General features: G+C 42.2%; 1 protein-coding gene across 6 annotated transcripts in view; it reads left to right on the forward strand.

The window, feature by feature from the left end:
• The window catches only part of LOC122560775 (zinc finger protein 608-like), a 90566-nt gene that overhangs the window by 74507 nt on the left and 2322 nt on the right, over positions 1–13737 (forward strand). For 5 of the 6 annotated variants that reach the window (XM_043711865.1, XM_043711892.1, XM_043711857.1 and 2 more), the window contains exons 5-9: positions 709–3208; positions 6631–7048; positions 10265–10437; positions 11168–11321; positions 12549–12630. In XM_043711865.1, the coding sequence (XP_043567800.1) occupies positions 709–3208; positions 6631–7048; positions 10265–10437; positions 11168–11321; positions 12549–12630 (3327 nt within the window). Of the gene's footprint in view, positions 1–708; positions 3209–6630; positions 7049–10264; positions 10438–11167; positions 11322–12548; positions 12635–13737 lie in introns of those variants that run through there. The other variant, XM_043711900.1, reaches the window with a different exon arrangement.

Here is a 13737-nt window from a genome sequence, read left to right on the forward strand (position 1 = left end):
ATGAAACCAGTGTGACTACACGAGTATGTCAAAGGTTGGACATTGTGTGTTGAGTAACTCACCTTCTGATTCCCCAGAGTCTGTGCACCATCTACAAGGCAGCACTTTGATGGAATACTCCCCATCTTACCTGGATGAATGCAGTTGCAACAACACTCAAAGCAGGACAAAGCAGCCCTCTGGACTGGCACCCTGTTTAACACCTTTAACATTTGCTCCCACTACCAGCAATGCACAGCAGCAGCAGTGTCTACCATCTACAACTTGCACTGCAACAAGGCTCCTTAGGCAGCACTTCTAAACCCATGACCTCTAACACCTAGTAAGACATAGGCAACATATACATGTGAACACCATCACTTGCAATTTCTCCTCCAAACCACACACTATCCTTATATGGAACTGTATCACAGTTCCTTCATAGTTAGCAGATCAAATTCCTGAAACCCGCTTGCTAACAGCACTGTGAGTATGCCGACACCACATGGACTGCAGCGGCTCAAGAAGGCAGTTCACCACCATCTTCTCAGAGGATATTAGGAACAGCTGCTCAGGTCAGCAACACCCTCACCCTGTGAATGAATGAAAAGGAAGTTGTGTTAACGGTCACTTTTCTGTTTCTTATTGGTCCTCATTTACTTTTGACTGAGCTACAAACATTCACGATTCTGGCTAATACTAACCTGAAGTGTACTTTATGTTCCACAGGTTTTGTGAATCGCCCACGAGTGACTTTGAAATGCGAGCCAGCCGAGGGCGAGGGAAAAGGGCGCGGTCTGTGGCTAGCGCTCCGATGAATGAAGCCAGTTTTACAGAGTCCAGGGGCATGCAAAGCAAGAACCGAGGCGGGGCGAATGGGAAAGGTCGGCGGGGGAGTCTTAACACGAGCGGGCGTAGGACACCCCCCAACTGTACCATGGAGGATGTGAAAACCAGCCCTTCCCCCATTACCAAAAGGAAGAACAAGCCACCCATGGAGTTGGACCTGAACTCCAGCTCCGAGGATACCAAGTCCGGGAAGAGGGTCCGTACAAATTCGAGAAGCACTCCAACCACCCCACAGGGGAAGCCCGAGACTACTTTTGTGGATCAAGGTTGCTCTTCTCCCGTATTAATTGACTGTCCCCATCCAAACTGTAGTAAGAAGTACAAGCACATCAATGGTTTGCGATACCACCAGGCTCATGCACATTTAGATCCTGAGAATAAATTGGAATTTGAGCCGGACATTGAAGACAAAATGTCAGACTGTGAAGAGGCTTTGAGTAACGTGGCAATTGGTGTTGAACCTGCTGAGCCAGGAAATGGCAGCTTGCTTTCTGCCAGTGGATTGAGTTACGATCCAATGAAAGCTCCTCCGTCACCTATCACTAGCACCCCAGGGACACCAAAGGGCCGCAAAGACTTGGCTAACGCTGCCCAGAGCCCAATAGTCAACTCTAAATCTGGGAAGAATGCTAGTAAAAGGAAAGGACTGCATAACGACCTGAATAATCTTCCTGTGATTTCCAACATGACTGCAGCTTTGGAAAGCTGCTCAGTTCCTGATGGTGGGTCTGCTTCAGAAATGCCCAAACTTGAAGTGGAAGGGGTCATAGATAAGAAAAATATGGGTGACAAAGAAAAAGGGAAAAAGAGCAACAATGGCAAAGTGGACAAAACGTTATCAAAGCCTAAAACAACAAGGCCAATTGCTCCGGCTCCTCCCCCACCACAGCTGATTGCTATTCCCACAGCAACATTCACAACCACCACTGCAGGAACAATACCAGGGCTACCCTCTCTGACTACAACAGTTGTCCAGGCAACACCAAAGAGTCCACCGCTGAAACCTATTCAACCAAAGCCTACAATTATGGGAGAACCTAGCGTGGTAAACCCAGCTCTGTCCTCCCTCAAGGATAAAAAGAAGAAAGAGAAGCGAAAGCTGAAAGACAAAGAAGGTAAAGAGACAGTCAGCCCCAAGATGGACTCGAAGCTCGGGAAACCTGAGGATTTAAAGGCTTCTGCAAAAGAGCTGACTGCACATTTTTTAAAAGAGCATCTCAATAAAAATGAAGTGCTTGTGAATGGTTTATGTGACTCTCAGGAGAGCAGAATGGCCAGCATAAAAGCCGAGGCTGATAAGGTTTACACATTCACAGACAATGCACCCAGCCCTTCTATTGGGAGTGCCTGTAGGCTGGAATGCAGCAGTCTGGTTAATGGACAATCTCCCATGACACCATTGCATGTTTTAACACAAAATGGTGGTGATGGGACCGCTACCAAAACAAACAGCCCGGCTTACTCTGATATTTCTGATGCTGCTGATGATGGTGGCTCTGACAGCAGGTCAGAGGGCGCAAGGTCAAAGACTAATTCTCCTGCAGATACAATTTCCTCCAAGGAGACTATTGTAAAAACTCATTCCTCAGCCTCTTCTCAGCCAGCACAAAGTAAAGAGACTCATTCACCTTTTTACCATGGTTACGAGCCTTACTATTCTCCTAATTACATGCACCCTAGTCAGGTCAGTAATGCCACGACTGGAAATCTTTCTTCAGCCCAGAGCATCAAAGTGAAAAAAGAGGCAGATGAAGATGCTGAGAAAAAGGAGAAGGTGGAGGTTTTGGATGTTAAAAAAAGTGACACAAGTGCAGTAAATGTCCAGGCTCAGCACCAATCTGTTATTACACAAAGACATCCAGCACTTGCTCAGTCACTGTATTATGGACAATATGCATATGGCTTATGTTACGTTGACCAGAAATCAATAATGACAAACCCTTCTTACAGGCAACAATATGAAAAATTTTATGAGGAGCAGCGGTTTGCAGAGCAGAAACTGCAGCAGTTGAGTAGAGATAATGAAAGAAAAGGTGAAGGGCAGCAGAAGGATCTGGGAAAAGATGAATTAAAACAGAAAAATATTCCAACCGCCACAATCTCAAAAGCCCCTTCTACCCCTGAGCCAAACAAAAGTAGCACAAAAGCTAAGGATCCCTTCTTGCTGTCAGATTCCTCAAAACCTGGTATCGCTAACAAAGCAGATGAGCTAGGGAAATCACACGTTCAGCCTCTGCAGCAGCAACAACAACTGACAATGGACGGGTTTAAAGCCAAGCAAATGGAGAATCACCAGCTCATCAAGGAGGCGGTGGAAATGAAATCTGTGATGGATTCTATGAAGCAGACAGGAGTGGACCCCACCATCCGCTTTAAACAGGTAAACTTAAGTTTTTGTTGCTTGAAGTTGAGGTCAGGGTGAATAAAATTAAAGCAAGCTTTGTTTTAATCGGCACTTTATGAACAGGCACTCTCAATAAACCAGCCAAAATTATATACTTAAGTACCACAAAGTTTACTGTATTATCACGATGCCTGAGTAGTCAGTTCGGGGTGAGAATGAAAAGCTCTGTGCTGGAAAGTTTTACTTAAATGACATATCCTGAAATTAACTGATGTGTATATCCCCTGCATTACATTTCTATTTTTTAATGTGTGTTTTTACATTGATTATGTCGACCACTTGACCAAATGGCACATCCCATCAGGTGCTGGTTAATAAAAAAACGTTTGCCGTACATTTTACAGTGTTTGTAAAATCCCTTCAATGTAGAATTGCTACACAACACATTACAGTACAATAAGTGAAAATAGATGAAGGAATTGATGCCACGCCACAATGCCTGGGTGAAAGGTTTGTAACAACAGTTTATAAATGTGGACAGTTATGTGAAGAGATGGAGACATTTAAGGAGGGAATTCTGCAGTTTAGGATGAAGCCATCTGAAAGCTTTGGTCCCAAAGAGAAGATGGGATGAAGGGAAGGAAATAAGATTACAATTTCAAATCCCGTTCACTGAGTTCATTTTTGATCATAATGGAATTATTACCACTGGGATCACACTTGTCAGTGTAGGGAAAACCTCTTGTCCTGATTTCTGTGCTGCAGTCTCTGCTGAAAAACATCTTTTTGACTAGTGGCTGAAATGAGTTTGATGCTAGTCTCTGATGCTTCCCTGCTGTGGAGTAAATTGTCAGCATTGAAGGCTGTTAGTGTTTGATGTTTTTTTTGGAAAAGAATTCTGCCATCTAAGTAAGGAAACCAGTTTCAGCTATGCAGAGAGCTTGTAAGTTAGTCTCTTGTAACTGAAATTACCCAAGTACTGAATGAGAGATTCAAACTTCACAATGACAGAGAGATAAGTGACTTTGTAACCATGGTTGCTAGAAGTGGACAGAAATATCAATAAATTGAAATGGGCAGAGATGTGGCAAATGGATTTCAAAATAAGTAAATGTAGGATTTTCCACACCCACTGGAAAGGATTGAACAGAGAATGAAAAGCTAAAAACAGTTGAGGTTCAAAGAAACTTTGGGGTCCATGTACATAGTTAATTAAAATGTCAGAACATTTACAGAATGTAATCATACAGGTTAATGAATGATGATCGATATATCTAGAGAGAGACCAAAAAAAAATGGGGTGTTGGTTATCCACAGCTTTGCAGTGTTGCCTTAGACCAAACCTGAAACGCTGTGACCAGTCTTGTGTCTCTCCTCAGGGGAGGATTTAATGTAGTTTGTAGAAAGACCCAGTCAGGCACTTAACAGAGGCCTTTCATGGCGATCAAAGATCAAGAATCAGAAGTCCTGCCCACTGAGATAATCTTCAGTGACCAGCAGCACACTGTGGGGAACTGGCAGTAATGCACTCACCCACAGTCAGTGAGGAACCAAAACTACAGGGGAGTGACGACAGGAAGGGCATCACAGCATGGCGACTGTGGGGGATAGGGTTTTGCTGCAAAGGTGGAGGGCTGGTTCTCAGCAATGTCTCTCTTCCCAATACTAGGTCCTTTGTTCAGGCCTTTGAGTGTCTTTGAAGGATCAACCTGCTCCTGAATCTTGCACAGGCATCTCCTATGATGAGACCCCTCCTGCTACTAGGTGACTACCAGTTGTAGTGAGGTGAGGCCTGTAAGTGAGCACTATGAGAAGGTTAATTCATGATTTCACCAAGTGTCCAAGGTATTAAGGAGGGAAAAGGATGGGATAGATTGAAAGTATTTCCATTGGTTAGGAAGGTCTAGGATTGGTGGGTATCATGTAAAAGTTAACGAGGTAAAAACAATGACTGCAGATGCTGGAAACCAGATTCTGGATTAGTGGTGCTGGAAGAGCACAGCAGTTTAGGCAGCTTCGATTTCGAAGCTCCTTGGATGCTGCCTGAACTGCTGTGCTCTTCCAGCACCACTAATCCAGAATCATGTAAAAGTTAGCCATATCTTTCAGGAGTGAACATATGACCGCAAGCTATAGGAGCAGGAGGAGGCCATTCAACCCCTGAAGCCTATCCCACATTCTATAAAATCATGGCTGGTATTCCCCGGGCTTCAACTCCTCAATATTTCAAAAATCTACCTACTTTCTTTTCAAATATTTTCAGTGATCTAGCTTCAACACTGTCTATGGTAGAGAATTCTAGACATTCTCTACTTCTTGGCAAGGAAATTCCTTTGCATTAAAGGTAGCTAACGTTTCTACACAGATTTTCTTCTGAAAATGCTAATTACTAACTGATAGGTTTCTGTTATATTTAGTGATACGGATAAATGGGTATTTGGATTGAGGTTAGCCGTAAGATATGCAGCCTGTTTTCCTCCACTGTATCCTAGAATCAGAATGCTGATTTGAGAATGGCACAATGGCTCAGTGGTTAGTACTACTACGTCATAGCACCAGGGAACAAGGTTCAATTCCACCCTTGGGTGACTGTCTGTATGGAGTTTGCACATTTTCCCTATGTTTGTGTGGTGGATTGTCCATGCTAAATTGTCCATAGTGTACAGGGATATATAGGTGAGGTGGATTAGTCATAGGAAATGCAGAATTACAGGGATGGAGTGGATCTGGGTGGAATGCTCTTCATTCTTGATGGGCTGTATGGCCTGCTTCCACACTGTAGGAATTCTACTCTATGAAATCTTTGATAGTTAACTTATTTGAATTATTAGTGTCAAATAAATTTGTTCTATGTTTACAGCATTCCAGTTACACACTACGATTCAGTTTCTAGTGAAAATCAACCTAGCTTAAATTGATTACTGATAGTGATTGAATCACCTTTTAGGTGTAAAAGGACATGTCCAAATCTTTCAGTTGCACTTTTATGTAATGTGTTTCAAGATATCTGCAGAAAGTTTATAGGTTGTTCATATAAAATTGTGCCCAAAGGACCTTTAAGTATTGATTGAGCAGATGAGCTAGTTATCATGACTGTAATTGGATTCTCCTTGATTCTAATCTGCATAGAAGAAAGAAACATAATTGGAAAAATATTTCTTCGGTTCCATACTTCATGGAAAGCTTTAAGAAATCAGTTTTAAGTCCATTCCAGGTAATTCCTATGAGGTGAGCAGAATCCTTTATGCACAATGGATGAAGCTTGATTGCTATATATTTAGCAATAAATGTGAACATGGCATATTAGCAAGACAGTTATATTTCTATATTCAGTTTAATATAGAAATGTGTATGAGTGTGTGCGCGAGAGTGTAAGGTAACTGCAGAGTTTTATTGCACGGATTTAATGAGGTGATGGAATGTGAAATCTCGGTGACATGTTCTCTGATTATACACAGGAGCCAGATAGCCGACCATGGCCCCATTATGTTTACCAGCCAAAGTACATGGAACAGCAAAAAATGGACGATTTTGAGCGAGAGAAAAAGCAGAAAGAAGACAGTCCAATTAAGGCATCCAGCAAAGAGGGAAATGTATCTAATATTCCTATGGGAGTAACTAACATAAAAGAGGAGCCAAAAGATGCCAAACGGGCTGAATCGCAGTCTCTCTCACTGGAGGAACATAAAAATAAAACTGATGATCGTAAGACTCCTGTCATTGCAAAGGAGTCTCGAGGAGCTCGTGTTGCTGTCTCATCACCAATGAATCAGCATCAATCTTACATTCAATACCTGCACGCTTATAATCCTTATTCACAAATGTATGATCCAGCCTACAGAGCAGTGTCTCCAGTGCTAATGCATAGCTACCCAGGTAGGTCATTCTAGTGTGTGCTTGCGGGTGCATGTGTCTCTCTGTCTGTCAGTGTGTCATTTATATGTCTGCATACATGTGTGAAGAATCAAAAGGTTATGGAAAGTTTTGGTTCATAATAGTTGAGGTCATAAGAGAATTTGAAAGTGAAAAAAAAATATTAGAGATAAAGAATAGAAAGAAAATCTCAGTAATTGCCGGGTGTAACTACGAATAACAAACCAAGAGGATCCTGTGTTGGCTCCCATTCAGTACAATCATACTGTACATGTGAACACATTAATTGGGACCAGAAATAGGCCATTTAGCCCCTCTAGCCTGCACTGCTCTTCAGTAAGTTTATGGCTGATCTGACTGTGACCACAACTCCTCTTTTTTCCTATGTTTGACAGCCTTTGACTCCCAGTCCAGAGCTGGGCAGATCTCAGCCAGGTAAACATAAGGGCTTTACAACAAGCCTTACTTTTCCTGGGCTTCCAAGAGGTAAATATAGTGATGACTAATGCTGTTGGATTCTGATTCCCAAAGTCTGGAGATTTGCACTGTGCTTCAGTGCATGCACTTTGAACAACCAACTGATGTTTGCTGTCCAGGCTCTTTCGGTGACCATTTTTTTTTAGATTAGATTAGATTACAGTGTGGAAACAGGCCCTTCGGCCCAACAAGTCCACACCGACCCACCGAAGCGAAACCCACCCATTTGCACTGTGCTTCAGTGCATGCACTTTGAACAACCAGCTGATGTTTGCTGTCCAGGCTCTTTCGGTGACCATTTGTCTCAGACGTTGCTGGGCTGACAGAACCTAGCATTATACAGCCCAAATTAAGCCAGTGATTTCGGCATGTATTGAGTGAAAAAGTAATTGAATAGAAATGTGAGAGTGAGGCATGCAAAGGGAAACCATATTTAGTCAATTTATTGGACTTAATTGAATGAGTAATGTGCACTGTGGATAGGAGGCAACCTGTAGATGTATTGTGCTTAGATTTTCAGAATACATTTGATAAGATGTCACGTCAAAGATTATTGCAGAAAATAAAAGCTCATGATGTAGGGGGTAACATATTAAGACGGAAAGAAGTACAGCTGTCTGGCAGGAAGCTGAATATGTGTAAGTGGGTCTTTCTCTAAATGTGATGAGTGGAGACCTGCAGGGCTTTGAGATGGGATTTCAACTTTTTACAACTTGAGTCAATGACTTAGATGAGGGGAACTAAGACATGGTAGCTAAATTTCAGATAACACCAAGATAGGTAGGAAGACAAGTATGCTGTGAAGAAGAAATAATGAGGACACAGATACAGATAGACTGAGTGACAGGGAAAGTAGGTGGGAAGGCATGGGTGACACAAAGTCTGTAGAGGGATGTAGGCCAATTAATGAGTGGGCAAAAACTACACCTGTGGAATATAATATGGGAAAATGTGAGTTCATGCACTTGGCAGGACGAATAAAGGAGCTGAATCACAGGATCCCTAAAGTGCAGCTAGAGGCCTTTTGGCCCACTGAGACTGCACCGACCCTCCAAGGAGAATCTTGCTCTATCTCCATAACCCCATGTCTACACCTAACCTGCAAACTAATGAGAAATCTAGGTATTATTTAAATGGACAAAGATGCAGACAGCTACAGCATAAAGCGATAACTCCTTGTGTATAAATCACAAAAAGCCACTGTACAAGTTCATCAGGTAGTAGGGAAGCCAGGTGAAATGTTGACATTTATCTCTTAGAGTATGGAGTATAAAGATTAGGAAATCTTGCTAAAACTATGCAGACCATAGCGTCACATACTTTGAACATTTTGAGCCTCTTATTCAGGATAGATATACTGATATTGGAGGCAGTTCAAAAAAGACTCACTAGGCTGATGCCGGTTATGGAGAGGCTGTATAATGAGTAGAGATTGAGTTGATTGCGCTTGTCTGTATTCAGTGGAGTTTAGGAAACTGAGAGGCAACCTTACTAAAACATAGAAGATTCTCCGAGAACTTGACAGGGTGGATGTGGAAACATTGTTTCCCCTTGTGAAGCCAGAGGGCATTACTTCTCGAGTAAGGGAGCCACCATTTTAAGACAGAGATGAGATGGAATATCCTCTCTCGGAGTGCAGTGAATTTGTGGAGTTCTTTTATCACAGAGGCTGGGACATTAATTATGTTCAAAGCTGAGATTGACAGATTTTTAACCAGTGAGAAAATCAATGGGTCTGGGGGGGGGGGGGGAGCAAAGGAAGGAAAGTGGTGTTGAGGATTGCCAGATTAATCATGAGCACACTGCCCCGGGGGGGGACTGATTCAGTGGACTAAATGACTTACTTCTGAGTTTAAATTGGTGGTTGTATGGCAAAAGTCTGACAGATGGAGTATAATGTGGGTAAGTGTGAAGATGTTCACTTTGGCAGGAAGAATGAGAAATCAGAATATTTCTTACATGGAGAATGACTGCAGAATTCCAAGATGCAGAGAGGTTTAGGTGTTCAAATGCATGAGTCAGCTGACTCCAGTGATATCTGGAATGAGTGGGTTGTCTTCTGAGGATATGTTGGACAGGTTAGGCTTGTTTTCAGTGGAGTTGAGAAGACTGGGAGGGGGTGACTTGATTGAAGTTTTTAAGATCTTGAATGGTCTTAACCCAGTGGTTGTGGAAAGGATGAGTCAGAAGGGGTCACTGATGTAAAATTAGGGGTTTCCTCTTCTGGAATATAATGAGGCAAAACATATTCTCAGAGCTATGTGGCTCTGGAATTCTCCCTCAGAAGGCAATGGAGATATGGGTCATTGGGTATTTATTTCAGGTAAAGGTGGATAGATTCTTGTCAGACAAGGGAATAAAAAGGTTATGACGAGTCAATAGGAATGTGAAATTGAAGCAAAAAAATCAACCATGAAGTAAAGGCAAAATACCACAGATGCTGAAAATCTGAAAATACAAGCTCGAGAAACTCAGCAGGTCAAGCAGCATCTGTGGAGAGAGAAGCAGACCTAATCCACTGGACTCGTTTCCATCTCCACTGATGCTGCCAGACCTTGCTGGAACAGCAATTATCTCAGTAACATGGTGGAGCTGACTCAGGGGCCAAATGGTTGACTTCTGCCTCTGTTTTGAATGCTCGCAAACCCGATCTGTGACAAAAAATCTTGATGTCGGTGGCATTCAAACAGGGCGTTCTTTGAAACTCTAGGAGGACTTCACCTATTTGTGTGTATCAAACAGGGGCATACCTCTCTCCTGGGTTTCACTACCCTGTCTATGGGAAGATGTCCAGCCGTGAGGAAACAGAGAAATCAAGCACAAGTCCCAACGTGAACACTAAACCAGCGGCTGAATCCAAGGCACTCGACCTGCTTCAGCAGCATGCCAACCAGTATCGCAGCAAATCTCCTGGGGTGAGTAGGGTGACCGAACGTCAGCCAAAATTGTTCGAGCATGACAATCTGCACAGGGAAAACCACCATAAAAACTGCTGTGGTGCAATAAACTCAGATATAAAACTCATAATTTATGACTTTCTTTGACAACATGTCCTGCTTGATGTACCACATTTGTAAAAACATGCAGATAAAGGGATCCATAGAGGACACGTGAAATAAAGTCTCAAATAGTCACAATCAATTCTCAACATATGGTTGATCTTCATGTCTTTAACTTGTTTTAGGAATATTTTCCAAAGCCACAATCTTTACATGTTGATTGGGTATATTTTCAAGCAATATAGAAATGTCCATATTTGGCATACAACTGAGCTCCAGGTTGATTGATTGGTTTTCCTGGAGTAATTTCTGATTCAGGTTTTAGCATTGTTAAAAGACTGAAATATCAGGATCTCTTTCCTTCATCAATCTTTACTCAGTAAATCACAACCACATTTTTATAGATCGATGCCTCCCTTTATCTTTTCATGACTTTGGTAACAGAGAAAAAATGGCTTTCTGGTTCCTTTCAAGTTTGTTCCTGCTTTATTAGCATGCATGTAGAATGTTAAGTTGAGCGACTTAATTAATATGTACGAGTTAAATATTTGGTGCGATGAGTCGGAGATGGTAATTTATATTGTAATTAGCCTGACTCTGCAAAACTGTTTTTTTTGTGAAACGTTGCAATTTTTTTCTTCTGTAGCCTGCTGAAAAGGCTGCACCTGAACGCGAAAGAGAAGCTGAGCGAGAGAGAGAGCGTCATTCACCTTTTGCACAGCGACATGTACACACCCATCACCACACGCATGTTGGAATGGGCTATCCTCTAATACCAGGCCAATATGACCCATATCAAGGTACTAACCTGACTGAGCCATTGGGTTTTTCATTTTGTTAAAGCTGACTATTACATTGTAATGCTTGAACTATTGTTTTATAAATGTGTTTTTTAGTTTCCCCTATTGGTTTATCTGTTACATTGATGATAAAAAATCATTAACATCTATTTTTCCAACAAATAGCTTTGCAGACAGATGCGCATTTTGGTCCTTAAATGCTCCAAGTTTCTGATCTCAGTTGTCCTTTTAGTCTGAGGCATGAAGGAGGTGGGGGGGTGGGGCATTGCATCACAGAGTTCTTAGCAAACATCCAAATTACATTTTATTTTTTTTTTAAACTGTGGGATATTCAATAGTTTAAACTTCAGGTGAGCCAAACTGTGAGTTAAAAGAAACTTGCTCCACATTAAATTTGGCTGTGACTTCAAAATAATTCAAAAGGTGTAATTGTCGCTGGCTATTTAGAATGTTTCTGCACCTCGTAGCTGAGCCACATGGATGTGGGCCCAGATTGGATTCCTAATCTGTGCTGAGTTAGCAGTACGTAGCTAATGTAACAGTTAGCATGCCACAATTAGACTTAAAGTCCCCTGGTTTATACAGAGAGAACTCAACCCTGTCCTCTATAATGCAACCGATGCTTGATTAAAACATGCTGAAGAGCAAACTTGAATGTGACCTGGACATCTCCTGCAGCTAAATGAGTTGCTGACTTTCACTGCCTAAGCTAATAATAGTGGCACGGTACAAGGGAACAAGCCAGTGGCAATGATAAAGTAAGTCACCCTGTTCAGGAGACAAGGGATAGGGGAGAAACTGATGTGATAACACATGAAAAATGAGCAACAATATAACTTGGTATTGGTGTAATATAAACACTGGAGCAGTGACACTATAATCTGAAGCATGCCAGCTGAAGGTATATTTTCCCAATGCATGCAGCTGATCTGAAGCCTCATTTGCCACGAACTCATGGCATGAAATTTTGTGTGCTCACGGTATTTTTATGCTGGAAAAGTGAAAATGTATCTCTCAGAGAACGCAAGCTCAGAGCTGCCCTGCTTCCTAACATTCAGACAGTGTAACTAAAGGTAGTAGTTTAATCTAGCAAATCCGCAGTCAGACTCAATATTTTATGCTGTCAGTGTTACAGTTCTTGTCAGTTCCAGCTGCAGTATTTAGTATGTGTTTGCTACATGTTCCACTAACTCTAAATGTTGGCTCTGCTTGCATTAATTCCTTTAGGGCTGGCATCCGCTGCCATCGTTGCCGGTCAGCAGGTGGCTGCGCAGGCTTCTGCATCCGCCATTTTCCCTGCTCAGAGAAGGTGAGGTGTATATATTTTTTTAAAAACGTATTTTTCTGTGAAATGCTGGCTTTTGAAGTGTGTTGATGCAGTAGATATTGGTGTCAGTGTCCATGTTCTCCCATCACCTTCCCGACAGCTGTTAGCTGAAGTTTGTGGGCACATGGCCCTGTACTTGAAACACATGTTTGCACGTTCAAATATCCAGTTAGGGTCCAGCGACTATTTCAGGCCTCCTTAAGGATATCATATTTACTTGTGACCTGACCAACAATCCTCAAAAGGACTGAGGGACAGCCAACAACAAAACAACCCTGAGGGAAAAAAATTGCTGACCTGACTCTAAATTTTCTACATTTCCACGCATTTGTTCCTGAGAAGTGGAGCTGTTCCAAAAATGTCACTAGCTCCTGGATAATTCTTTCTTTCTCAATATAATACCTTTATCTCCTCCTCATTCCTGTTATGTAGCACTACCAACCCCTGCATCTACAATTTACACGAGACTGAGCATTTTAACACAAATTTAAAGATCCAAAGACCAATGTGCCTTAAGCATGCATTTTTCAATGCAGTTCCTTTTGCTAGTTAGTTATATGTTGGTGGGCTGGTTCTATCTAATTTCATGACAGCCACATTAGAGGTCAATGGAAGGCTGAAAATTTAATGGAGTATTATTTCAGCATTGCTCAAATGCACACGTTACTTGGCACTCAGCTACTTGGAATAAAATAATTCACGGTCAAGTATGGAAAAGGAAATGGAAGATATAGACTGTAGGAAAATAGATGGTAAAGTCTTGCAAAATATCCAGATTACAGAGGAGAAAGTGCTGGATGTCTTGAAACAGGTAAAGGTGGATAAATCCCCAGGACCTGATCAGGTGTACCCTCGAACTCTGTGGGAAGCTCGAGAAATGATTGCTGGGCCTCTTGCTGAGATTTGTATCATCGATAGTCACAGGTGAGGTGCCGGAAGACTGGAGGTTGGCAAACGTGGTGCCACTGTTTAAGAAGGGTGGTAAGGACAAGCCAGGGAACTATAGACCGGTGAGCCTGACCTCAGTGGTGGGCAATTTGTTGGAGGGAATCCTGAGGGATAGAATGTACATGTATTTGGAAAGGCAAG

Source organism: Chiloscyllium plagiosum, chromosome 2 (assembly GCF_004010195.1).
Source record: "Chiloscyllium plagiosum isolate BGI_BamShark_2017 chromosome 2, ASM401019v2, whole genome shotgun sequence".
Lineage (NCBI taxonomy): Eukaryota > Metazoa > Chordata > Chondrichthyes > Orectolobiformes > Hemiscylliidae > Chiloscyllium > Chiloscyllium plagiosum.